This window comes from Ischnura elegans, chromosome 1 (genome assembly GCF_921293095.1).
Source record: "Ischnura elegans chromosome 1, ioIscEleg1.1, whole genome shotgun sequence".
Lineage (NCBI taxonomy): Eukaryota > Metazoa > Arthropoda > Insecta > Odonata > Coenagrionidae > Ischnura > Ischnura elegans.
In genome coordinates this window covers 29,868,810-29,894,625 of record NC_060246.1, presented here as the reverse complement: position 1 = coordinate 29,894,625, position 25,816 = coordinate 29,868,810, and the positions used below count along the sequence as shown (strand labels likewise).

Genomic DNA, 25,816 nt, shown 5'->3' with positions numbered 1-25,816 from the left:
TCGTTGTTTATGTTTCTCTTTTCCTCCACTTCACCGGGGAGGGAAAGTTGAATTAAGTTAAATCAAATAAATAATAGCGATTTCGTTCCTACTTTTCATTTGAATTATTTGCATGAATTATTTGTCAATTATCATTTCAATCGAATGTGTGCTACATGTTAACAATCCATTCAACTTTTACTCGTGTTTCGTGCTGAATGAGTCGGGATCATGCCGCTGATCTATTACGTATGCCCCAGTTTAATGGCATATTGTGAAGTTAAACTTTCGTATCGGCGTCTTTAGAATTTTTATATGATTGCCCCAAAATAATCTTACGAGTAATATTCTCTCTCTGTCTCTTTTAATCGCAAGTCGAGTTATCTTAGGTAATATATATTTAAAGAATTTTGAATCTTACGTGGTGATTATTTTAACGCCATTGCACTTACTTTAAATTGTCATCAGTATTTCACCTTGTAAATAACGCCAAGAACGCATGAATTTATCCGAAATTAAGTTTTGAGTTCTATTTCTAGGCTATGCTGCTCACTGCTAAAAATCGCGAAGTAATAAAAAGTGAGGAAAATTTTGTCAAATCGCGCATGAAGCAAAAAAAAACTATCCGAAGGCGAGAACTTGGCGACAGGTTTATTCCGAGGCGCTGTAATTTGGACATCGAAGAAGCAAATTTTTATATTAGCCGTAAGGAGGAGGTGAAGGAGATTTTTTCTCAAGTAAGTATCTCTCTCTTGGTATGTTATTTTATTGTGAATAAACACGTAGCAATAGTACTCATATGGTGCTGTGTGCATAGGTGGGTTCTTATTTCGTTAGATTGACATGAAAAGAAACGAGGCAAATTTCTGTAGTAATAGGCAGCCCTCTTTGCATCTGATGATTGTATCCTTGTTACATACGTAAATATTAACTCTCACGGAATGGAAGTTTTATTTAAGTACGAACGCATAATGTATGTATATAATGTATTTCATTACCAAAAGGGCTGTAATCATGCTTTCTCTTGATCATTGGCATCGGCCATATTAACTTTTGTGGTAATGTCTGGCCATATATCCTATCCTACCACAAACATATCTCTGATACAGCATTTACATGAGAATGTGGTGATGATGCGCTGCAGCGCAAATGACAGCCCCATGTGTCTGCACCCATAATTGAGACGATGTGTCATAATTTGACATGCTGTGGGGGGGAATATTGCATAGCTGCAGCTGCCTCTGACAGCCTGCAGTCCACAAGCTTAACAATTATGGGCCAATAGACTCAATTACAAGCAAGAATCAATGCACAAAGACGGCAAAAATAATTTTATTTACAAAGTGTTTCTCTATCAAGCAATGAAAAGGTATTACAAAAATTAAAAGGTATGCATACTGCTTGAAATTAAATCCTTTGCAATGTGAGCAAATGCTGAGGTAATTCTAAATCTGCTGAAATAGTAGAAAGGGATTATTTTATAACTTAGGGAAATTATGCTATCATTTACAGGACATATTTAAAAATTGCTATTTTCTAAAGAACAGCTCATTCACAGTAACCTTTCAGATAAAAATTTACTTGGGGGAGAGTATGAAGAAGGGTGAGGAAGTATTGAGGGTATCTGGCAAAGATGAGAAGTACATGGAAGGCATTTTAAGCTTGTAATTCTTCTTTCACTGATCCTTCTGAGAGATAGCTATGCCCACAGTGACCATCTTATAAGGTGCCTATCTATTATCACACTTGTACTTGGCCCTCTAGTGTATTAGACTAATAATTGTCAATCAAGATGTCGTCGTTAAACTGTACCCCATTTGCATTCTTTGTCAAATGCCAAAATATTGAATCTTAAAGTTTTGACGTGAAGGAAACTTGGGATTATTGGTTGTATCAGTAAGCAATTTTTTCAGCATAAATTCTTGCACGTATTTAGGTGGTGGAAGCAATATTCAGCCATAGCAAGGAAACATGGAATTACATTCTACGCTATTAAAATATTCACAGGAATGATAGGCTCTTCTTAGATTAATAGTTTCTTTGGTGTGTTCTAATATTGTAAAGGGATCACTAACAAAATACAATATCTGAGGGAATAACATAGTATATTTTTAAAATAGTAGATTGAATCTTTCCCTGAAAATTATTTTTAATGGCTGTTTTCCAAAATCGTACTGTAAACTGGTGGTCCATGTGTTGGCTGTTTCAACTTAATATTCACAATCCCGATTTTTATACCGAATCGATGATACCAATCCGACAATCAGTTGATAAGATCAATCAATTACGACGGATTTTTGCCCATCTCTACATTGAAGATCTTTATCAGGATTTCGTTTGCATTGCACATGGGGGTAGCCGAAGAAATGGTATGCTGTCCCAAAGGTGGGCCAATGATAATCAATTTCGTAGGGCCATTGTGGGGGATTTCCGATGGGCCAACAGTATCAACCGTTTCATTGGGCCGATGAAAGACGTTGGGCCAACAGCAGAATTGGGTAGGCATTTCCACTCACAATGAGCAAACCGTGCCCACCGTTCCCCAGCAGAGGCCCAATGGTCAATGTTTCTTGGGACTCATCCTGATTTAACAATAAGTTCAGGATTTACTTTGGAGCTGACTAGCTTTTTTCTATAGTAGTGAAACCTTTTCAATATGGAGAATATAAGTATTTCCTAAGGATCACTATTTCTGTTTAACCCTTGCGAGACGGTAAAGTTCTCTCCTTAACATATGGATGCTTGACTTAGCCCCAAGAGACTCTTCCGTCCCCGCTGTACAGAGCATTTTTGCAGGACGTTAAGAAGGGACTCAATTATAATCACACACACTCAGCACCAAACTTTTTCAACCCTTCCTATCAGGGACTCCGCATTATCCTGAACTCCGAGGGTAGTTGGGCTCCCTCCTTTTGGGGTTTATAATCCTACCAGCAGCATATGGTTCACGGTCAACTCATGCTTTGTTTTTATGAATTAACTATATGGATGATTGTTGCTTGCATAAAAATTGCAGACTTTGAATTGAATTCCTCATTTTATTCTGAGAATTGTCCAATTTGAATGAAGCTCTAACATCAATATTAACGGATTTAATGCATCAACCATGTCCATGACGATGTTTATACTGAAAACAAGATATAAGTTAATATTTATGGCAGAATTTCATCAAAAAATTGTAAACCCTGCTCGAAAGACAAAAAATTCAATTCTTAGTTTATATTTTTTGCGAAAGGAACAAATATTTATTCTCAAACTGACTGAATGAACAATTGCTTGACCGCGGTCTCACAAAGAGAGGTAATATAGGTAAGTCGAGTGAACCGGATATCTGCTCCTGGATTTCAAGGGAACGGCCTAAGTCCTGCTGCGTTGGGTCCAGAAACTAAGACTTCACCAACCCGCGACTGTCATAAAAAGGGGAGAGCAAGGAAACATATATTTTCGGCATTCATTCGCCTGTGTAAGAAAATCTCCAACGAACATATTCAGCGTATTCAGCCTTTGTCTCCAGGGTCAATAAACATCCTGCTGTATATTTTCATCATTAGTAGCAAAAGGGTTAATAGAAACGACCCAAGTTTCATAATACATATACATAGTTACATCTTTATTATGAAAATCAGGTTATGCGCATTTAACATAAATAGGGGACCTTAGGAAGGACCTTTTATTTTTGCCTGATTTATTGATTGTGTAGATGGGAAAAATAATTTCAAACTTCAAGGTCTCTAAAATTTTATCATGGTTTCATTTCTGAATTATTTATGTATTATTATAGCTCTTTACCCTACTTAGAGAGTTGGTAACTAATAACCACCTTGGTAGTACAAATTTAGAGACTTAATCTCTTCCTTATGGATTTTTATGGAAGAAACTGGAAAGTCTCTATACGATCATGGTCAGGAATAGGTAAAAAATACCATAAAATATCCTCATTTAAGCGTAAGCTGTTCATGTTACATATGCAGCAAAGGTGGTAGACGATCAGTGTACTTCACCTCCTACAAAGCTTTGCCCAGTATGAATTTGAAGCCTGATGTGGAAATTGAGCCTTTGCAGCAGCTAAACAGCTGATAACAGGTACCTTGCTTGAAAAATTCAACCTTGACATGGCAAGGAAAAATCAAGCTCGACATAAGCTAACATGCTACGTGGGGTTGGTCTTTATTTTTAAGAAAATTTGTTTTGGGATACCTGCTGGTGAAGATACTAAGCAAGATGTACAAATTTCCTCTCATGTGAAAAAATTTTATTTCCCCATAATTGCAGCTTTTAGCTTTTACTTTAATGATGCCAATGATTTTAAAATTTTGGTTTTACAATGTGATATTTTTTCAAAATGCAAAAAGTGCCATGAATGGAAAAATGATTCTAAGATGTAAATACCATAATTTATTCTATGAAATGATTCGATACTAACGATACCTAGGGAAGAGCTGAAATTTAGATCTCCATTCCACCAATACTTTTGATTAGAGATGGGTTGAATCCACAGTTTTCACAAATCCAAATCCAAATCGAATCTTTCAGGGATTTTGAATAAAATTTTGAATCAATATCTACATAATTCTTAAAACTTTGAAAATTTACTGACAGCATGCATGTATAATGCATCCAGGATAAAGGTTTCATGAGTAATTAATAGGTAACTGAGCGATGCCATTCCTAGTTCCCACATTAACCTACAAAAAGTGCTATCTGTGGCTCTTCCATAGACCTTACGGCAAACAATTTCAGAAAAGACCAATGAGAAGTCCATATTTGATTTTTAATATTGTGGCCAGAAAACCCTGGGAGGCTCAACGTGGACAATAGTGACATTAAAGTTGTATCATTTCCTATTTAGAGCAAGCGATTGTTCTCAGTGGTGGTGGATCTATGGGGAGGAATCTAAGGGGGCTATACCCCCCCATAGGGCAGAAACACACCCTTGATAAAATAAAAATTTTTGGAGGTTGTCACTTTGTACAAAAGTATTTAGTTATATTTTCTGATATATTTACCTACATTAATGAATTGAAATGCAAATTAGCGCTAAACTTAGGGCTTATTTTATGCTCTTTTGGTATATTACAAACCAGTGGCAGATCCAGATTACACCAGATAGAATGGTAATTTTGTTTGGACCCCCACTACTGCTAGAAGGTTATCTTCCACTTAGCCCCCTTGTCCCCATCCTGGACCAACCACTGATTGTGCTCCTAGATTTTAGTTACAGAAAGAAAAATTGGAAGCATTAATGTGCAAGTCATTATAACTGTTAAAAAAAAGATAAGGGTGTTATTTAGAACCCATTGCGTACAAGTTTGAATCACATAAAATCCTTAAATCTCGGAGATTTGATGGATTTAGGCAGATTTGTTGGCCCACCCCCATTACTTTTGAAACTTATTAGCATGGCTGTAAAAAAAACCACAAGAAAAGACTTCTTATTCAGAAGATTATTTTTTCCTTCCAGCTTAAATAATAATAATAATTTATTCTCTGCAGACCATACAAATGTAGGTATCAGATTCAATCAATGACTTACATTGTCCTATTTGGGCATTCAATGAGAAAATTATTCAACCCTCTCATTTAGATGGGGATGGTGTTGGACAGAGTCAAATTAAGGGGGGACCACAGGGATCATCTCTCCACCCCAAATTCATCAAAAAATTTTATCTTTATTAGTTTAGTTGCTTTTGTGATCTTGCAGGGAGCGTATATAAGAGTTGCAATTACTGTAGAAGAGCTTAGCTCTTTAACCCTCTAGGGCTGAACGTCGACAGTAGCCGATGAACATTTGCACATTCAAAAGACCCAACGTCGGCCTTAGCTGATATGGATTTTTCTATACAAACGGGCGGATGTCAGCTATAGCTTGTGCAGAGGAGGGGATGTGACCGCTGTGGTAGCAATGGTCAAATGCCTTCAGGCCCTGACTGAGACCCACCTTAGCAAGACCTTAGGGCCACTCCTTGGCAATTGGCCCCGACCCTCCCATTCATTTATGATCCTCCTCATTGCTGAAATCCATTGTGAAGTGGTTCTATTGTCATTGGTCTTTGAAAATGATCATTTTATTGCATACTCCAATTTTTTACATTTCTAAATGCATTCTTTGTTTTTTTATGTGCATAAGCAAATTTTACTTACTACAAGCGTTACTATTAATGGACTTCTGGAGTTAGTCTTAGTACCTTTTGTTTACTAACTTTGTTATATCATCAAAACTAGAAATATGATGAAAATTCCTTATTGGTTTAAAAATTTTAGTCATTTTTATAGAAGTATAAATTATTGAAAATCAAAAGCAATATTTGGTTTAAAAAACACTGGTAAAGCAATAAGTAGACCGTGGACTTGTATTAAGATAGGATTAGAGGTGTAGTGCAGTGACCGGGTCAATGGCCAAGTGCCCCATTGAATTGGGTCCCAAATCAGAGGGACGAGAATATCTTGACAACTCCTCGTCAAGCATAAGCTCCGTAAAGAGGGGTATAAAATATTCTTATGCAACTCATAACATGGAAAACATTTTCCTCTCATATGTTCTGGCAGGAAAGGGCTAAATAATTTTAATTGGAAGAATGCCCCTCTCACGTTTTCTATACTTCCGAGAGCCAGGTCATGACCCCTCCTCAGCCCCAAATTTGATGCTAAATCTAGTTTTTTTTATTTTGAAAAAAAATTGTTTGTTAAATTTTCACAAGTACTCCAATTTCAGAATCTGCCAAAGATTTTACTTTATAATCTATAGACTTATGTAACTTGCAATATCAAAAATAAAATTTTGAAAAGTACCTAATGAAACATATCAATTTTCCTTCTGCGCAGCTCCTTGCTCCATCATTAAAAGTATTTAACTTTTGTACCATTTTTTATGTTTATTATTAATAAAATGCTTCTGGAAAAATTTATGCAGCAGCTAAACTGAAGATTTTGGCTTAAAATAAGTTAGTATGGTATGATTTTCACATCAATCCTTGCAGTATCATTAAGTAAGATCTAAATTACTGTCATGCAAAGAGGAGTTATTACTTTAAAATATTTATTTATCCACTTCGTCCTAATGAAAAGCTATATTTTTTCTGGAAAAAGATTTTCACTTAAACTAATTTTGATCTGAAGCAATTCATATCTTTTTAGCATATATGTAGGTTAAACATGCTTTCCTGGGAAATTGTCGTAGATTAGTATATATGCCCTTCTTGGAATTCAGTGCTCCTCTTGCTACTGCCTCATGAAGATCTGTTATCTCTTTTGCATGTTCTCATTCTACTTTTATTTAAAAAATTCAAACTCAAGTAAAATAGATATGGCGAGGCCTTGCTGATGTACGTCTCTCCCTTACTGCATGATTTTCATCCTTCCTCATTCTTGCCACACATTTTTCCCTCCTTCGTGAGAATATATCTATGTATTTGGTACCACCTGAACCGCCCTAGTAGGTATGTGGTTTGGGGGTGTTAGGACACTTGCCCTTAGCATAAACAAAAAAAGAGAAGCTTGGACTGCATCTCATCTAGCATTGATTTAAATCTTTTATTGTTTGGATGGAAAAGAAATTCCTATACCAAATAATTTAGCAAATTATCTCTTTTAAGCATTTTTCTCCATCTGTCCTGGAAATACTCAGAGGTTTTAAGATGATATTGGCCTTGATGCTCTGAAAGATACATACATATTCCTAATTACTCAAGTAATGTAAATGTGGCACACAGCCTACGAGTCTGTAATGGCCTACAGCCTAATTTGTATGAAAGCAATGTGATGCTTTGTTTGCTCATTGCAGGAAAGCAAATGAGGGATCCTAAAATTTCAGCCTCTTGGTCTCCTGAAATAGGTTATATATTTATATACATATACATATTTTAAATGGGTGGCACATTGTGTTGATGACATGGGTATGGAAGAGACAAGTCTTGAAATCAAGCATCACCAGTGTCTTCTTCCATTAGAAGTTGACTAGAGGACAACAACCTCGTGTTACATTAAATGGACAGAGTTATGCATTAAAATATTCTTGCTTAATAGAAGGAGATATCAATGAAAAACCTGTGCCTTTGGTGGAACATAAACTCTGGCATTAAATCCATGATGGCATTCAAAGAGCCAGTAATTATACGTCATATTTGTGTGGGTACCAAGATTTCTTAAGGAGTAAAATGTACAAAGATTTTTGTTTGTAATTTGCTATATGCTATGCTAATAGATTTTTCATATCGTTATAGGATCCTAAAGCACCATCCCAGTTGTGGTGTGATCGGGTTGGGTTCTCATATCATCCAGCATACTCTATTTTTAGCTATTCAAATGACAACAGCAAGGGATGTCATAAAAGAAAACTAAGACGTGATACAGAGAATCCATGGCCTATCAAGAAATTGGATTTAAAAAATCGTCCTGGAAGATTACGCCCAGACCATGTTTATGATCTACCTAACTTTCGTAACAGCTTTTGTGAGTGTTGTATTAGTTTTTAAGTATTTTCCTCAGGCCCATCTCAACATTAAAAAAAAAAACTTTTTTTCGGAAAGAAAATTTCTCAATTCATAATACATATCATTATGTGCTGTTAAAGGGATTATAGGCACTTGTTAGTGCACAAACCATTTCAAATTAACACTTGGTTTATTGATGTTTTGTCCTTTCATCAAAGATGGCTTGGAGTCATTTGACCCAGACTTTGTTTTATCAAATTTTAAAGTTTTTTCTTCGTGAAGTTTTATCACTGCAATAGAATCATAACAGTGTTTTTTATTTCTTTAAAAACACATTAGTATTTTTATTCCATTCTGATTGTTGAAAACAATTTTTTCAACACATTTGTCAGTGATAGCCTCTACTTGTAGTCATTCCAACGATGAAAGTGCATTACTTTTGCTGACCTCTTGCAAAAGATCTGCTTCAGAATTCTACGTATATAATAAGAAAATCGTTTTTTCCACCATTGCCATCACTAAAAATTATTACTTTTGTAAAGTTCAGTTGATTATTTTCATACTTTCCAAATAGGGTGGTTTCCTTTTTTTTATTGCCTAAATGGAAAAATTATTTCTCATGGAGTACATATTTCAGGCTTTTAGATTTTTAAATGACATAAATTTTTTTCGATTAAATGAAAAGTGAAAAATTTCAAGCGTGTGAAAACACGACGGTTAAGTATAAATGCTGGAAAAGCCCGTGTGACATCATTCTAGTTTTGGCTGCCACTGTGTGAGGCCACCTTGGTGCAAGGCTATGAGTGTCGCCAGGATGCAGGCTGACAGCAGGTAGCGCTTGGCTTAAATAAGGATTTTTTATACCCTATCAAACAAAGGAAACTTTCCGACCATAGGCAATTTTAATAGGTAATTATAAAGAGATGTTTCCCTCAGCTCTGTGCCTCATGCATGTATTGGTAATCTCAAACGATGTAAAACCCCTGACTGCTCGTATAGCATCTAGGCCTCTGTGATGTCACATGGAGTGGAATATCGCATGGCCGCCAATCTGGCCTTTTTCAAATGAGGTTAAATTGACCATTGACATTTTGTCTAAACTGATATTTCTACAACCATACAATTTGTATATTATGAATACACTAATGATGGGTAACAAATTGCAATCAATGCCTTTTGTTTTCTTTGAAGAAGGAAACTACCCTATTGGCAAAATGACCCCTTCCACCTTCCTCTTCAGTTTAAATTTTAAAAATTTTCACTGAACCGTTGATTGCGCCCTACCTGATATACTTTGTTTCATACATTTATGGTACAAATTTCAGTGTATGCTACCAATAATTATAAAATATTCCACTTTTAACCGGTATTTTAACAATAAATTGTATTTAATTTTCCTCCCATAGACATTTTTGACTAAAATACTTACGTCTCAAAAAACTATACCAAATTGAATAACAATTCTTTATACGTAATTTATGTTAATTATGCCTATTGTTGTTACATTGGACAGTGGTGCAATAATTTCATTCATGTATGGTAAAACAGCTTAACCCCGTGAAATAATTATGCATATTATTATCATCCTCTCTCAGCTTGTATGAAACTGAAAAAAAAGACTTCAGTAGAGAGTAATATGATCGTAAGACTGGTATATGTACATACTTACATTTATATGCCATATCCCCATACCTTTGTTTGAGTATTTTAATTTCTGTAAATATCTATAGCTAAACTAAGTTATGCATTCTTAACAGTGAGAGAAACCTTAGTCCATGCAAACCTTCTTTGGCAGATTTTAACATAATTGACTGGAGTTCATCAGGTCATCTGGCTGCTTCTCTTGGATCTTCTGTTTATACATGGAATCCAATAACCTTTGTGAGGGATACTGTAGGGGAATTTCAGGATTATGATGTAGCTACTGCATTGAAGTGGCACCCAGATGGAAAGCTTCTTGCCTTAGGTACCCAATCAGGCTATGTTAAGGTCAGTTAATATAATGTTGTTCTCTTTAGGTGCCTGACATCATTTAAATGAATTCAATTTTGTAATAATTATTTTTAAGTAATCATAGATAGTGTTTGCATAAATATTATAATATGCTATGATTGTGAAAATAAATTTAAAAAACGTTTTATTTACTCTCTGGACAAAGTTTGAAAAGTGGCACATCCACAAGACTTAAGGAAACCTTTTTAAAATATTGCATCAAAAAGACTTGTGTAACGAGAGAGAAATTTTCTGCACCAACCAAGCAAAAGATCACTGAAATAAAATAGGGTATTCTGGTTAATTTAAATCTAAAGAAAATCACAAAGTAATGAATTTTCGGATCGAATAACCATTTTTTCCTCCATGAATTTCTCTGCAGGTGTGTGATCCATTTACGAAAACACCTTATCTTCGTGGTGATTTAGAATGTGAAAGTGAAGAAGTACCATGCTGTATAACATCTATAGCTTGGCATCCATCAGAATCTATGGGAATGGCAGTGTGAGTATTACTACTGACATCCATTTCTATTTTAAAATGCAGGTACAAAAGATATTGCTGAGGTTTCAAAATTAATGCAATAAATCTTACGGGAGAGGAACTTCCTCCTCATGGTAAATTACATAAAAATTTTCAATTTTTCCTCCTTATTTGTAGAATTTTACCAATTACATCATTTCTTCTGTTAAAGTAAATTACTGTTTGCTGTTTAGTGAATCCATTAAGCAATTGTTCTCTTTTTCCCATAGAGGTTGCTCTGCAGGAGTTGTAAGTGCTGCTGAAGTTCCTGTCTCTCTTAAAGGAACCATAGTAATAATAAGCTCCAAAAAACTCTTTAAAAGGCATGTGGCTACTCTAAGATTTTCTCCCTCAAGAAGACAGAATGGGTCTTATCTAGCAGTTGGTGGACGTAGTGACTATGCATGCATTCTTGAGTGGCCATCTCTGGATTCACTTTTAGATATCCAGCTTTCCTCACACTGCAGGGTAAGATAAGTTAATTTTAATCCCCAAATAGTTGAACCTCAAATCAATGGAAGATGATTGAATCTCTGATATCAATGTGATATGCAGCAGCTTTGGTAATATCATTCCATTACTTTGGACAGGGCATTAGAATACCTATATGTAGTAACATTTTCAGATTTGCTTGCCTAAGTCTCATTATTATGTCAGTTTTATTCATTTGATCCAAGTAAAAGCTTCTAAAATGGTCAAATTGTTCTTTGATCCTGTATGATTCATTGATTAATTGGTCCTGTGTGCTGCAAAAACAGTTGATGGTATCAGCAACTATTTATGCAGCACTGATATTACCTATGATATCTGTTCAAAATGAGACAGTGAATCTCCATCACCTTACTCCATAATAAAACACATAATCAATGTTTTACCTTTGCTTTGCACTACTCAATACTTGGAACTCAATTTTAATCATTGGGGACTAATTTGGACCATTGATCCAATGGCCTGAATATTTGTGCACCACCGCAAACATTACCTCTTCATGTCATTCCCACTGTCAGCACACATACCAAACTTCATATCACGGGCTTGCTCATCTCCAAAGGATAGGATTTTTAAAGTAAATAATATTTGTGATAGAATTTTATTAATAAGTAAATGTCCACTAGGGTGCTCCAAACTGTCTAGCCTTAAGGAAAACATGATCTATGGTAAAGGAAACTCACTAAAACAGACAAGTCATGAGTATAGTTGAAATGCTAACTGTATAGGAAAACCTGAGAGGCAAAATGAAGAAATTTCTATTTACAAACGTCAGTGATGGACACTGTGAATTAGCACAAAAGTGCCACTCCCCTAAAAGAGTGGAGCTGCTTGTGAAGCACATTTAAGGAGTCGTGACTCCCTCTTTGAGCACGACTCCCTTTGAGCTGCAAGCCTTTGTGCCCCTCACCTCCTAGCTTTTGTCTCCAGTATTTTGTGTTTTTGGGAGATCAGTCCCTAGAGAATGCATTTTTTTTCCAAAGCTTGCAAAATTATCACTGAGATGCAGAATAAACTCCCTGGAAATAAAGTATCTCAAATTTTGTTTCTTGATAATAAATTGTAAGAGAGAATAATAAATCATCTTCAGAATGGAAAACTAGCAAAGAATCCATGTCAATACAGTAGAATCCTGATTTAAGGTTTTTCAGGGGGGACAAAATTTAAAACACTAAATGCGGACAAACACTAAATGAGGACCTGCCATTTTTTTCAGGTTTTAGGGTCTGTAATTATTGGAATGGCTTTTTATGAATAAAAAATATTATTTTAAGTAACTAAAAGGTGCTGAATGCAGCAAAAAATTCTTTAATGAAATGTTCTCTGCCCTATGAAGGTTGGATAATACTTTCCAGAAATCGGCTAACAAAATGGGTAGTAAAAATAAGTAATGAGAGGATGACAATTGTTTTAATGAAATATTTTAAGGAAATTCTAATAAACATCAACTTAAAAGCATTCCCACACGGATTATTATTGTGGACATTAGTGATTCCATTTTTATGCATATTTCAGTGATCTCGATGAAATTTAGAATTTTTTCTGTAAAAGTGACCTGTAGGTGACTATAGCATTTCTAATATAATAAGGAAAGGTGTAAGTAGGTACTTGAAAAATCATGAGGAATGAGTGAAATAAAGGGGCAGCAGACGATCGCTAATCCCGAATTCTCAACTACCGAATATCTAGTAAAATGGAGGTTTTCTGGAATTTTGCCAACTTAACGTTTTCTGTTGCCTCGGCGAAACAAGGGATTTATGAGCCTTTAAAAAGCCTCCTATGCGCACATTTTGGATTTCGAGGTCATCCAAAAAAGTAGAATCTTATTTCTAGTATGCGTACAAGTCGATGGTGATTTAACACGATGATAACACCAGATTCGTTGTCATATATCCGCGGCCTCATGCAGGTCGAATGGAGCCGGGAGAAGTTGCTTACGCGGCGCGCTGATCACCTTGACTCCGACTCGCCTTGTTTCTCGGCAAGTTTTAATAAAATTTGGTTGGACCTTGAATGACGATTAGCTTAACTCTGTTAAGTGAAAAGGTTTAATCTTCAACAGAACTGGATTTCATCCGAAAAATTGTCAGTGCCTCTGGAGTTCAGCAATTTCGTCAGGGTTATGATGTCGAAGTCAACCACCAAGTTTCCATTCAAGAAATACCTGCCGGATTTTCGTATTTTTCCGCGCTCATCTATTCTACCGTGAGTATGCGGTGTTTTTTTCCAGCATGAGCGATTTATTTTGAGTCATGGACCGTGGTAGTTCGTCATAACTCCGATTGTCATTATCTTTTGACATTAATTAGCACCAGATAGATATTTTTGAATCGACATCGATATCAACCAGCCGCATGTCGGTAAATTGGCTCCGGGATAGCTAAATTACGATGTAAAATAATGTTGTTCCGCAGGGAAAGAATGCCGTCACTCACAGTCATGACAGGGGAAACACTTCCTCAATTCTTTCACTGTTCCTCCGTGGAAACTGACCTCGGAATGGATTATAGAAAGAATCTTCTAGTGAACTGCACAATTGATATTGAAAATTGATATCTTTTGAAAAGAGAAAGTAGCCGACTGAAAAAATATTGGGCTAATAATCGACTGCCCGTAGGTAGTAGAGTTGAAAGGGGCATAAGCCATCAATTGAAAACATAACGAGAAAACCATTATTGTAGCGGCCCTCGGAGGATAACTCGTGTCATCAGTCATCACGTATCATCGAAGTCAAGTTCAAGAAGTGAAGGATAAGGTAGTTCGAGGTTATTAAGGGATGACATTGCTCCATTAGATCGGATCTGATACAAAAAGTGTCTGGTGTTTGGATCAGAAGGGGAGCGAAACATTACGAGAAGACAAATCACCCAGCTTGCGAGTTGAAGGTCGCAGCGCTGCGCTCGCGGAAGAAAGCAGTTGAAGAAGCGTTCCCCGGTAGATTCTATCGACTCTTGGTAAACTTTCATGAGACTCTTGTTGTTGATGAGCATAAATTCGAAGATTTGGATGAACCGTCATGAAAAAACGTTAAATCGGGCAAAAAAATCTTGAGCGGGACAAATTTTTACGACCTTAAATGCGGAAAAACGCAAAATGCGGAAACACTAAATACGGATAATTTTTACATTGTCCTAATAGGGAATGAATCGGGACCCAAAAAAATAAACGCTAAATGCGGAAAAACGTTAAATGCGAAGACGTTAAATCCGGATCCGACTGTAGTTCCCTCAGAGCCCTTTTCTATTCCCTACATTCCAAGCCTTTTGTCTCCTTTTCTATTTATCCACTCCCCTTCCTTTTGCCCCCATCTTCCTTTCACCTCCTGCTCCTCCTTCATCCCAGAAATATAATGACTCTGCATAGTCGCTCAGTGCGAGCTGTACTATAGAGTTTTCCATGAGTAAGACAGCTCTCACAAAAGTCCTACTTGCTATCACTATTGAACACAGCCTCTATATGCAGGTGTGGTGGGTGAAAAAGAGATAGGAGCATTGGAAAGGTAGAGGTAGGGACTGATTACCATATTTTCCTTGGGTTTTGGTCATGTTGATTCGTTTTGGGGGAACTAGTTTTGCCTGCCTTCCAGCTTTGTGATTTCGTCATCAGATTTATGATCATCTTATTGATTCAGGACCTGACAATGCCACCTCAAAAGCAGAAAACTGTTGTCCACCAAAATGAAATCACACAGCCAAAACCCAAAGAAAATATGGCCATTAAAAAACCACGGAAGCCTCCTTACCAAAGGGACTGAATGTTCAGATATTCTTCTGAAAAGTAGGTAATCACATAGTTTTGAATCATCCAATAAAATTTTTGCTACAAATTCTTAAATAATAATAATATATTCCATATAGAGTTTAGTTTTTAAATTGTTTTTTTTTTCACTCCTTGAATTTCATGGAACATATTCAGTGCCAATGGAGAAATTGGCGTGAATAGTAATTGATATAAAATATCCAGCTTTTTCCTTACCTGATGGAATTACCACTAGGGAATTGCAATAAATTATGCTCATACCTGCAAAAAGGTCACATTCTTTAAATACACTACATTAGAATTAAAAATTGTTTTATACCCTTTATTTAGGCAATGGCATGGCATCCCTGGAAGTCATCTTTGCTAGCAGTGGGAACAGCTAGTGGCACCATTTCTGTGATGAATGTAATGAAAGAGGAAATTATACAAAGCTATGAACCCAATGTGAGGAGTAGCACATGCTGCTTGGAATGGTGTCCACAGTCAGGGCTCTTAATTTCTAGTCATGTCATAGAGCCTGACACCACAGTCATACTGATACTTTCATCATTGAACAAAGTTGAACAAAAGGCCGAAGGAAAATTTGGAAGAATTTTATACATCCTCTGGAGCCCAGATAAATCTCAAATTGGTAAGTCATACCATTGTATTACCTTCTATTACATCTACTTGATAATGAACACACTGTCTCTCTAAGCTTAGAGTACAGCTATCCTATCCGGCCTTCATCATTCATCTGATTCAACATCAGTCATTGACTGGCAGAGTAATAAAGAGTTTAAATCTGAATCATTTCAGAACACTGAATTTTGAAGAATCAAAGTTCCAGGATTACTATTTACTCTAATTTCTCTCTAAATTTACTATCCACAAACCATTTTGAAATTTTAAAGCAAACAGAAATTGTTAATACCATGCTATTTGAGGTCAAATTTTAGTTACAAATTGCAAAATATCGTTGAGACTGAAAAAGTAGTAATGTATATGAAGACTTTTGGAAAGTTTTTGACATTTTAGAGAATTGATTCCTCACAAGCTCTTATCCTAAGAAAAGTAGATACTACACCAACCTCACATAAATGTCTTATTTAGAGTGTGATTGTTGTTTCTGAAATATTCTAAATTAAGTTATAAAAATACCCAATAGTCTTGTTTTTCGAGGGTAGGATCAAAAATTAGTAGTACTGAATTAATTTTTAAAAATTTATTGAAAAAATCTGTATAAATTCATGATATTCCATGAAATAGCACCATTGTGATTCGACACTACGCATTTGAAAAGATTCCCACTGTGCGTTCACCTTCTGGAACTAGGTTTCTGATATCCCCTTCAGAGATGCCATCACGGCACATTGGAGGTCTTCTACGGAGCATTGTAGGTTTCCCTTGAGCCAAGGAAAGTCTGATGGTGCCAGATATGAACTGCAGGGGAGGCGAGGCAATGTGGAATCCCTGTGCTAGGCAAGAAACTCCATCACCAGTGGCACGGTGCGGCACAGCACATTGCTCTAGTGAAGCTTCTAACAGTGGCCGATTGTTAACTGCATTCAGTGGACAAGTTTGCACAGCTTGTCAAGCACATCCACATAAAAGCTGGCTTTCACTGCCAGTCCAGAGGTTATGGACTCCCTATGAACCACCCCATGATGATTGATATAAAAAGACTTGTTGGTGCAAACACCCCTCCCAAATCAGCTTACGCCACTCGAACACAGATGAGCGGCTCATGGCAGCATCCCCGTGGGTATTGCTAATCATTCCAAGGGTTTACGTTGTGGTTTTCCTGAGTTTGACACAGAATTTGATGGCATAGCACAACTTGAAAATTTTCTCCATCTTGAATGGCAACTGCACTGCTTAACACAGGTTCACAGAAACCAACTTGCTTACTCTCCGCTTGTTTACCACCATCACACCCAAGTAGCCCGGCCCTCTTCCAAAGCTCCGTTTGCGCTACAGAAATTCAGTCCTACTACTTTTTGATATTACCCTGTATCTTAGCCCTCTTTATTTTTTACCATTTACTATAGCAGCCATGAGAACAATTCACCTGAACCTGTTGACTAACCGTAGGCTTTTGACTTGCTATATATGTTTGAAAATGACTTACTGACTGTAAACCTCCAAAAGCCAACCTGATTTTTTTCCGCATGAATCCAGATTTTGTCATTTTTATGTAATCAAAGTATGCAAAAGTAACACACATGAATAATATATCATGGTTTAATTGCAGATTGTATTTAAGTTAGACAGCCATTTTGCTGTCTTCCTGGGGGGTACTAATGAAGCTTAAGGAACATCACAACCAACTTTCAATTGAAGGTGCAGAAAGTGAGAAAACACTCAATCTTGGAGTACACAACTGAGGTTCTACTGTATTCTCTATGCACTCGCTCAAGCAAGACTATGTAATAATTTAATTTCAAGCTGCTTATTATCTTCCATCTTTCGCTGAATCCTCTTTCCTTGATATCAATGAGTCTCAAGCTATAGACATGTGAACTTGCTGCAGGCTAATATCTCACTAAATGGCATGTCATCAGCTAATGCTTTTTTAGTCTCCACCGGACAAAGAGTTTAACCACTGTCATTTAAGGCTTATCCATTTTTTGCGAGAACATAAACTAAAGCTAGAACAATTACATACACCAATAAAACCATTGATCACCTTCCCAATTCACAATTTTACTACTTTTGAGTTCCCTAAATTATATACGCTAGTATATGTCCCTGACATATAATTTTTGATATCTTTAGGCAAATCTTAACATTAGACACCATGTTGTTGAATGACAGTAGAGACTTAGAATGATTGAGAGAGATTTGAAATATGGGGACAAGAGACTGGGATAGCTGATAATATTCTCTGGCAGTAGGGGTGGAGTTGATGGTTCATTGAGATGCTATAGAACTATACTTTACTATAGAATGAAAAAAAATATACCTAATCTTAACTAATTCATTGCATATTGTATTTTGTTCTTTTATCAAAATTTCAGCTACAGCTGGATCAGATGATATATTGAGGATATGGAAATTAACTAAGAATAACCAGAAAAGTAATGAAGCAATAGAACACAAATCACAGCCAATGGAAAAAGTGAGAGCATTGAATTTCTCCAAGTTTATTCGTTGAAGTTCTAATAAAGTTTCTAATAAAATAACTACAGACAATAATATGCATAGCATGTTGGCTTGAATGACTGAGCTTTATTGCAATGAATAATGTGTTTTCATGGCAACAGCATGAATTATTCAAATTCCTTATATGGGAATTTTAAATTTTTAGGAAGGTATAGTAGCTGCATTTTATGCAGTCATTACGAAGTGAGTAACCCTATTTTATTAAATCATAACTTAATCTGGACAGTGCTTTTCTCAAAGTGCAATATAGCAAGTATTATTTATAATTTGTATGTTTGTGATGCTTTACCAGTGAAAGTTTGTTATCATAGATAGTTTATTCATATACACATTAAAAAATATTTATTCATATATTCTTTAGCAACATAAAAAATGTTTAAGATTCATATAGATTTGTAAATGCTGATTGCCAAAGAATGGATAGTGTGTAATGAGGGATGTGTAATGGGTGCATATGTTCAAATGCCATGCTTCTCTTCCATTGAAATGAAGTAGAACATTCCAAGTAAATGCCACACCCTCATCAAAATAAAGCTACTGAATTGGTGTAGTGAATGACTTTAATTGACCTCTGTAAATACAACAATAAAATTTATACCTATGTTGATTTGAAATATTATTACACATGACAACGTACCAATACCTATATAGCCAGTTACACCTTTACACACCTAGCATACCCTTACAATCATGCAGAAAAAACACCACAAACACTTAATTTGAATTGTCATGCTTGTACAGGCAGGACAATTCAAATTAAATTTAAGGGCAAGTTAATATTAAATTCAGCAGTGCATGGTGACCACTGAGAATTTCAGTTTGGCTGTTATGTATGCATGAAGGGTTAAAAAAAATCAAATATGAGTTATCAATCTCATTACGATTCCAAGGTCAATTAGCTTGTTTTGTCTCGTGCATATTGAATTTCTGTAATCACGTGCACTGTAGTGATGTCTCCGCCGGAATTTGTCGTTAAATTAATCACAGCCTCTCTCTTTGCTTCACATTTATCAATCCTGAAATTATCGGATAAATCTAGAAGGACGTGCTTCCTCTTCTGAACAATTAGATATTCTGAATCAATAAGAACCTGAAAGAAATTCAACGTGGCTGCGAAAGAGCGTAAATATAAGCTCACGAGCCTGGCATGCGTCAATGCCGAGCAGTAATTCCGCTCACTCACCGTGACACAGTATACAGCATTATTGGAGAACTTGTTGCAGGAAAAACTTAAGTGCGGGTCTAACTTAACAATTTTGTGGACTTAAACATGGCTGCTGGCTGGGAACAGAAGGCTGATTTCAGACAAGATGACTCTCCACCGGCCGCTGTTCACGGCACAGCACACGGCATGGCAAGCGAGTCGTCTCTTCTGAAAGCGGCCTGAATTTCACACCATTGTGCCGTGAACAGTGGCTGGCTAAAAGTCATATTATCAGAAAGCGGCCTCAATGTAGCATTGCCTGCATTTCACATGGTAGATGCACACCGTCGTGCCGGTGACCACGGCGGCCATCGACAGCGCCGTGCCATCAATGGTGTGATCGTCTCATTTGAAGACATCCATGAAGACCTATTGTTATTTGAAAGCATGAAGACCTAGTAGTTGGGGGATGGGAAGGAAGGAACAGAAAGGATAGGAGGAGAAGTAGTGCTAATTATTAGCGGGCGGATCTTCAGAGCTCCACTGAGCTTCAAGGAAAAAAAATCATTTGAACACACCCCTGGTTCAAGTTTATTTGTATCCGATTGTGTTTAGTTATGTGTGCTTCTTTCACGGCCTTTCTTGACTGATTGGCAACAGCTGTAATCAATACTAAGCGATTTTGTTGAACCTACCTTCCCTTGACACCTAGGTGAGGGCTATCAAAAGGGACCCCAAGACATGAAAAACTTTGGTCAAAATGTAAGTTATACATTACTTACGGTTATACCATAGCTACCCAGCACTCGGTTTGAAAACACTGTCATGATTGGAAGGAAAGGAATTTTAAAATGCCAAAAACCTAGGGCTACCGTTCATATCAGGGCAGGTGTATTCGGCTCAGAAGGATTTTATGTGAAAGACAAAGAATTACTGTGTAAATTTTGGGATGAAAGACTTGAATCTGAAAGACATGACACAATGTTAAAGCACATCAAATGCGATACACATAAACGTGTGAAAGAAAGGGGACCTGCAAAACGACAGATATCATTTGAACAGAAGACAGTTACTCAGTCAAAGTGAAAGAGGAGTTTGTTGCCCCTATTACAGAAACATTTATAAATGCTGGAATTAGTGTAGAGAAACTTAATAATCCAAATATTCGGGAAAGGCTCTCTAAGTACATAGATGAAGGGTAGTGGGGATTTGCCATCTGCTGATCATATTCGCCAAGAATACATTCTGATAATACAGAAAAAGAAGTAGGAAGAGCTTAAATATTGTGTTATTGGTCTTAATTAATAAAGAGAAACTGAAAACAAAATTCAGTACTATTTGGTCAATTTTTGCTCTAGTCTTCCTCACAAAGACAATAGTGAAGTGGTCATGGTGCACCTTTTCTTGCTCGCTCTATGATATTAATGCTTGAACCATTGAAATATGTACTACCTCAAACCATTTCCTTCATTTGGTTTTATCAGAAATTTTGTAAAGTTGAAATTGTATTTAATTTTATGAAAATGCTTTATAAAACATGCAATTGAGAAATGTGCACCAAAAAGTAATAAAAAACCTAGAAATGTGCAAAAAATTTCAATATGTACTATAATAACACCGCCAAGATTTTCTATAACACTGAAATCGCATAGTTTTAAAACGAATTTTAGCAAAAAATAAAACCACTTTCACGGATCTCTAATCATAAGTAGTCGAGGGGGGGCACTTTTTTCGTGATAATATCCTTAATCGATCCAAAACGCAACCCATTACACATTAGCGTACTGCGGGTTTCTTATTCACAAGGATAGCTTACTAAGATATCCTTAAAACCATCCTAGGTATGCATATATAACGACTTATTGTTACATAATAAAGTAATATTAAGGTAAAAAAGTCGGATTTGGACATTTATAAGCATGCATTCAGTACAAATTATAATTATCATCATTTTATACACATATTACATATACATATGTAAAAAATGACGATAATTGTGTATATGTATATGTAATATGTACCATAGCAATCATCATTGCAAGGAGCATTTTAGAAATTAAATGGAAATACTTGCAAGGTTATTTACCTCTTCTCAATGAATGACTCAGTAAATTAGAAATGACAAACTGTAAACTGGTGAGTACAGTTAATCCGAAATTATCTTCATTACTTTTATGAAAGATTGTAGAAATGTTAATTTTGTTAACCATTCCCCATACTTTTGATTCTCTAACCTCTGCCAAAAAGAGTAGTATGTAATAACTAATGAGTCAAAGTAAAAATTCCACCAATTAAAGTTTCTTGGCCTGATGAAATCCCATAATCCCACCTTGAAGATCCCATTACAAGAATCCAGGTTTGTTCATTTTACAAGCATCCAGACTTAGTAGTTTGAATTCATGAAGATGATCAAATCCAAAACCGAGTAATATTAGTAAATGAATACAGTAAACTTCTGATTGTCTAGACTAATAATAGGGAGAGGAGGTACGTATAATATATGTATGTAGTTGGCAAAGTTTTAAATTATGTATTGTAAATCAATTCACACAAGTGTATTTTCATTCACTCCTTCCCTTGCATGGGCTGTAGCCTAGCGATGATGGAAAGGTTTGCATACTCCAATGTCACCTAAAGCTTCACTGGTGGGGTTAATTCTGAACTCCCATTAGGGCCACCCATATTAGAGGGGTCTACATGTATGAGCCAGAAAAAAGGTAGTCTATGTAAAAAGAAGATGATATGGACATGGGAAACCATACCAAATATAGTAATAATAATCTTCTATATTATTTCTACAGTATAGGTACCTTTTTCTCAACTTATACGCAACCAAACTCTACAAATGAGGTACCAAAATGCACAGAATTTATCAGAGAACATGCGACAGCATATCTTACTTCCTAAATATTGCTATTGTTTCCAAAAATTGGTTTTTAAATAATTAAAAAAAAAACAAAAACCGGCAAATATTCCTGTCGTTAACGGCGCACAAACTGATACATTTGTTCATTTGCAACAATATCTCGCATTCTTTAAATAACTTTTATCAAAATGCGGCTGATTCCACATTCAAGCCTCCTGTTGATACGTAAGTATGAGTCATCATGTGCGTTTAACGGAGGATAGTGTAATTACTTCCAATGTTGTGTTGAAAGAGGTCCTCTGACCTCAATTTGTACATGAACATTCCAATTAAATTTGTACATAAGACCCTGCCTTTTTTTCTACATTTTAAAATTAGAAATGTGCCTATCCCTCGGTGGACCTGCATTGAAAAGAGTGGGCGCCGCACGCTCGTAATAATTTATTTGTCCAAAGATCTATAAGAAGATATAAGACACATCAAAAAAAGGGAGGGAGGAGATTCATACAATTTAGTATATTAGAAATGTATACATAGTTGAAATGTTATGTACAAGATGTATTTTCACACATAATATGTTTTCAAAAAATAAAAAAAAGCACTAGATTGTGGAGTCCCTCAGGTATTCCGTAACAGAATAATAATTCTTTTCGAGTACGAATGCCTTCAACTTCCTTTTAAAAGATACCAATGAGTCACATTGGTTTTTTAAATGGTACGGGAGTTTATTGTATGTTTGGAGTCCCATTTCTCTTAAACCTAATTTAGTTCTATTTGTCCTCACTGTATTATAATGAAGGCTTTGCCTATTTCTGGTTTCATAATAGGGTGGTTTCCTATTATTTTTTTTATTGCCTTAATCGAAAGATTATTACTCCTGGAGTACGTATTTCACACTTTTAGATTTTTAAATGACAATATCTATTTTTCGCGATTAAATGAAAAGTGAAAATTTTCAAGCGCGCGAAAACGCGACGCTTAAGTATGAATGCCGGGATATATCTCCGTACGTCGTATTTCTGGTTCCCCCTCCCGCCCGGTGAGGTGACCTTGAGGCGAAGCTTAACGGTGATACGTTGCAGGCTGCTAGGGGGTAGCTGAGTACCTTGCTGGATGGTAGCGCTTGGCTTAAAAAAGGTTTATTAATACCTTATCAAACGAAGAAAACTTTCCGACCTTAGCCAGTTTTAATAGGTGATTATTAAGACATGTTTCCCTGAGCTCTGTGCCTCATGCATGCAATGGTAACCTCAGACGATGTATAACTCCTATCCTCTCGTGTAGAAACTAGGTCCCTGTGACGTCATGTGGAGTGGAATCGCATGGGCGCCAATCTGGCCTTTTTCAAATGAGGATAAAATTTGACCCTTGCCATTCGTCTAAACCGGTATTTCAAAAACCAAATAATTGGTGTATTATGAATACACTAATGGTGGGTAACGAATCGCAATCAATGCCTTTCGTTTTCTTTGATGAAGGAAACTACCCTATTATGAAAACTGGAGTTAATTTCAAACGTCCAGATTTTTACGCATAAAAATTAGCAGAGATAATAAATAGACACATGGTAATCTGAGGATGTTCAAAGTTTTAAAGATGGGGCTGGAGGGAGCATCATAAGGGTTTTTAAAATATAATTCTAATTGCCCTTTTTTGTACTGTAAATATTTTGGATGCGCGAGGTGATGAGCCCCAAAGAACCCTGATGCATAAGAAGTTTTATTTTCAAGTTCCAAATGAAAACTACTAAACAGTATGCTAAATTTTAGTGAATAATAAGTTACGTCTAAGTAAGTTTTCCAGGCTAAGAAGTCTTTGAGTGCAGTCCAATAAATGCTACTTTCACTCCAAGATGCTCCTACTGGGAGCACTCTGGACGATCGATTCTTTTTGCTATGGGTGTTATACTTATGGACCAGTTTTGAGAGCATTGGAAGCAAAGTGTCATGGCAGCTGTTTCTAATGAGATGAGCACAGACTTGAGAGAAAATGAAAGGCATAAAATAATGTCATCGTAAGTTTTTTTTTAATATTTAGTGAGTGAAAACAAGTTAATAATGGATATCGTTTGAAACCAAGAAATGATAAGGTATCCCTAATTCCCATAGTGTACAGTGGAACTTGGTTGTAACGCCATCGGCTGTAACATCAACTCGGGTTTATCGTCACATTTTATACAGACCAGCCAAAATTGAACATTTAATTTTGTACGAAAACCCGTTTATATCGTCAACAAATATTGCGACGCTCGGGTATAGCGTCAAAAATTTTACGATTCTTAGGTTGCAAAAGTGGTAGTGTGATTGCATTATGTCCCAAAGTTCATAGAAACCATGAGTAGAAACATCAAAAGCAAAAACAGGTCACAAGCTGGACGTTGAGATGGTGACGGGATGCAACTCTTTTGTTTAATTGGTGTCTGGAGGGAGCAGGGGCTGTCCCGCATACCTGGGTCTTATCCCTTCCCACCCCCACATTCTATAAGGTCACTGACACAGGCACACTGTATTGTATTGTTTGTTTCGTTAGTTACGGTAGATCATCAGTCACATCACTACCTACCTCCGTGTGAGCATCGCGTATGTTGACAGTTGTTTTATATTTCTGAAAGGACTAAGGCTGCTTTTTTATAACGTCACTCGGATATAACGTTAAAAATCTTCTGGTCCCTTTGATGACGTTATAACCAAGTTCCACTGTATTTACTTCAAATATACTACCTAATTGAGCATGATGAAAATTAAAATTCTTTTAAAAATTTTCCAAAACTTTTTATCCCAAAGGGGAAGTAGTGGACTAGATAATTATAGAATAAACAATAGACTGCCCACCAAGATGATAGTTGAAAAGGGTGAAAGCCATCAATGAAAATAATACCCAGGAAACCAACGTAGTAGCTGCCTTTGGAGAATAACTGTATCCTCAGTCATCATATAATTATTGAAGTCTAATTCTAGATACAAAATATATGGTAGTAACTGGTGATTTAGAAATGACTTGGAACCATTAGATCGCATTTAGCACAAATTGGTGTCCTGTGTTGGGATCAAAAGGAGCAGAGCAAAACATTATGTGAAGACCAATCAAACGACTCGTGAGTCGAAGGTACCAGCACCCCATTCAGAATGGCGATGAGGAAGCCGCAACTCGGTTGATTCAATTTGCTACAGTTTCATCTGAATATCCTTGTTGATGAGCAGAAATTCAAAGAAAATAAACTGACTAAAAGTATTTTTGTTCATCACCCCAGTTAGTACTGCAGTTGAGTGGTTAGTAAATCTGCTAATGATGTTAAATGACTCTATTAATAGAATGTTATCTAAACACGAGAAAATTTGAATTACGAAATATGCCTGGTCACGAGTGTTCCAGATTATCATTTCTCTACTATAGTCATCATTTCTTGGTGGTATCGTTTGATAGTGTGATATTGGGATACAGCACCATTGAATTTTAGGAAAAAGTGAAATATTTTCTGTAGATTTAAGGAAA

At 36.2% G+C, this 25,816-nt stretch overlaps 1 protein-coding gene across 2 annotated transcripts; it reads left to right on the top strand.

The window, feature by feature from the left end:
- Positions 1 to 93: 93 nt before the first annotated feature.
- LOC124157889 (protein cortex-like) lies at positions 94 to 18,919 on the top strand. 2 transcript variants are annotated; one of them, XM_046532966.1, is made up of 8 exons: positions 94 to 368; positions 519 to 716; positions 8,199 to 8,427; positions 10,204 to 10,397; positions 10,783 to 10,904; positions 11,153 to 11,390; positions 15,501 to 15,801; positions 17,404 to 18,257. In XM_046532966.1, the coding sequence occupies exons 2-8, from the start codon at positions 522 to 524 to the stop codon at positions 17,412 to 17,414; spliced, it is 1,290 nt and encodes a 429-aa protein (XP_046388922.1). In that variant the 5' UTR covers positions 94 to 368; positions 519 to 521; the 3' UTR covers positions 17,415 to 18,257. The 2 variants fall into 2 exon arrangements, with proteins under 2 accessions (XP_046388922.1, XP_046388914.1); XM_046532958.1 differs by having other exon boundaries at positions 100 to 368; positions 18,170 to 18,919.
- The last annotated feature ends 6,897 nt before the right edge of the window (positions 18,920 to 25,816 follow it).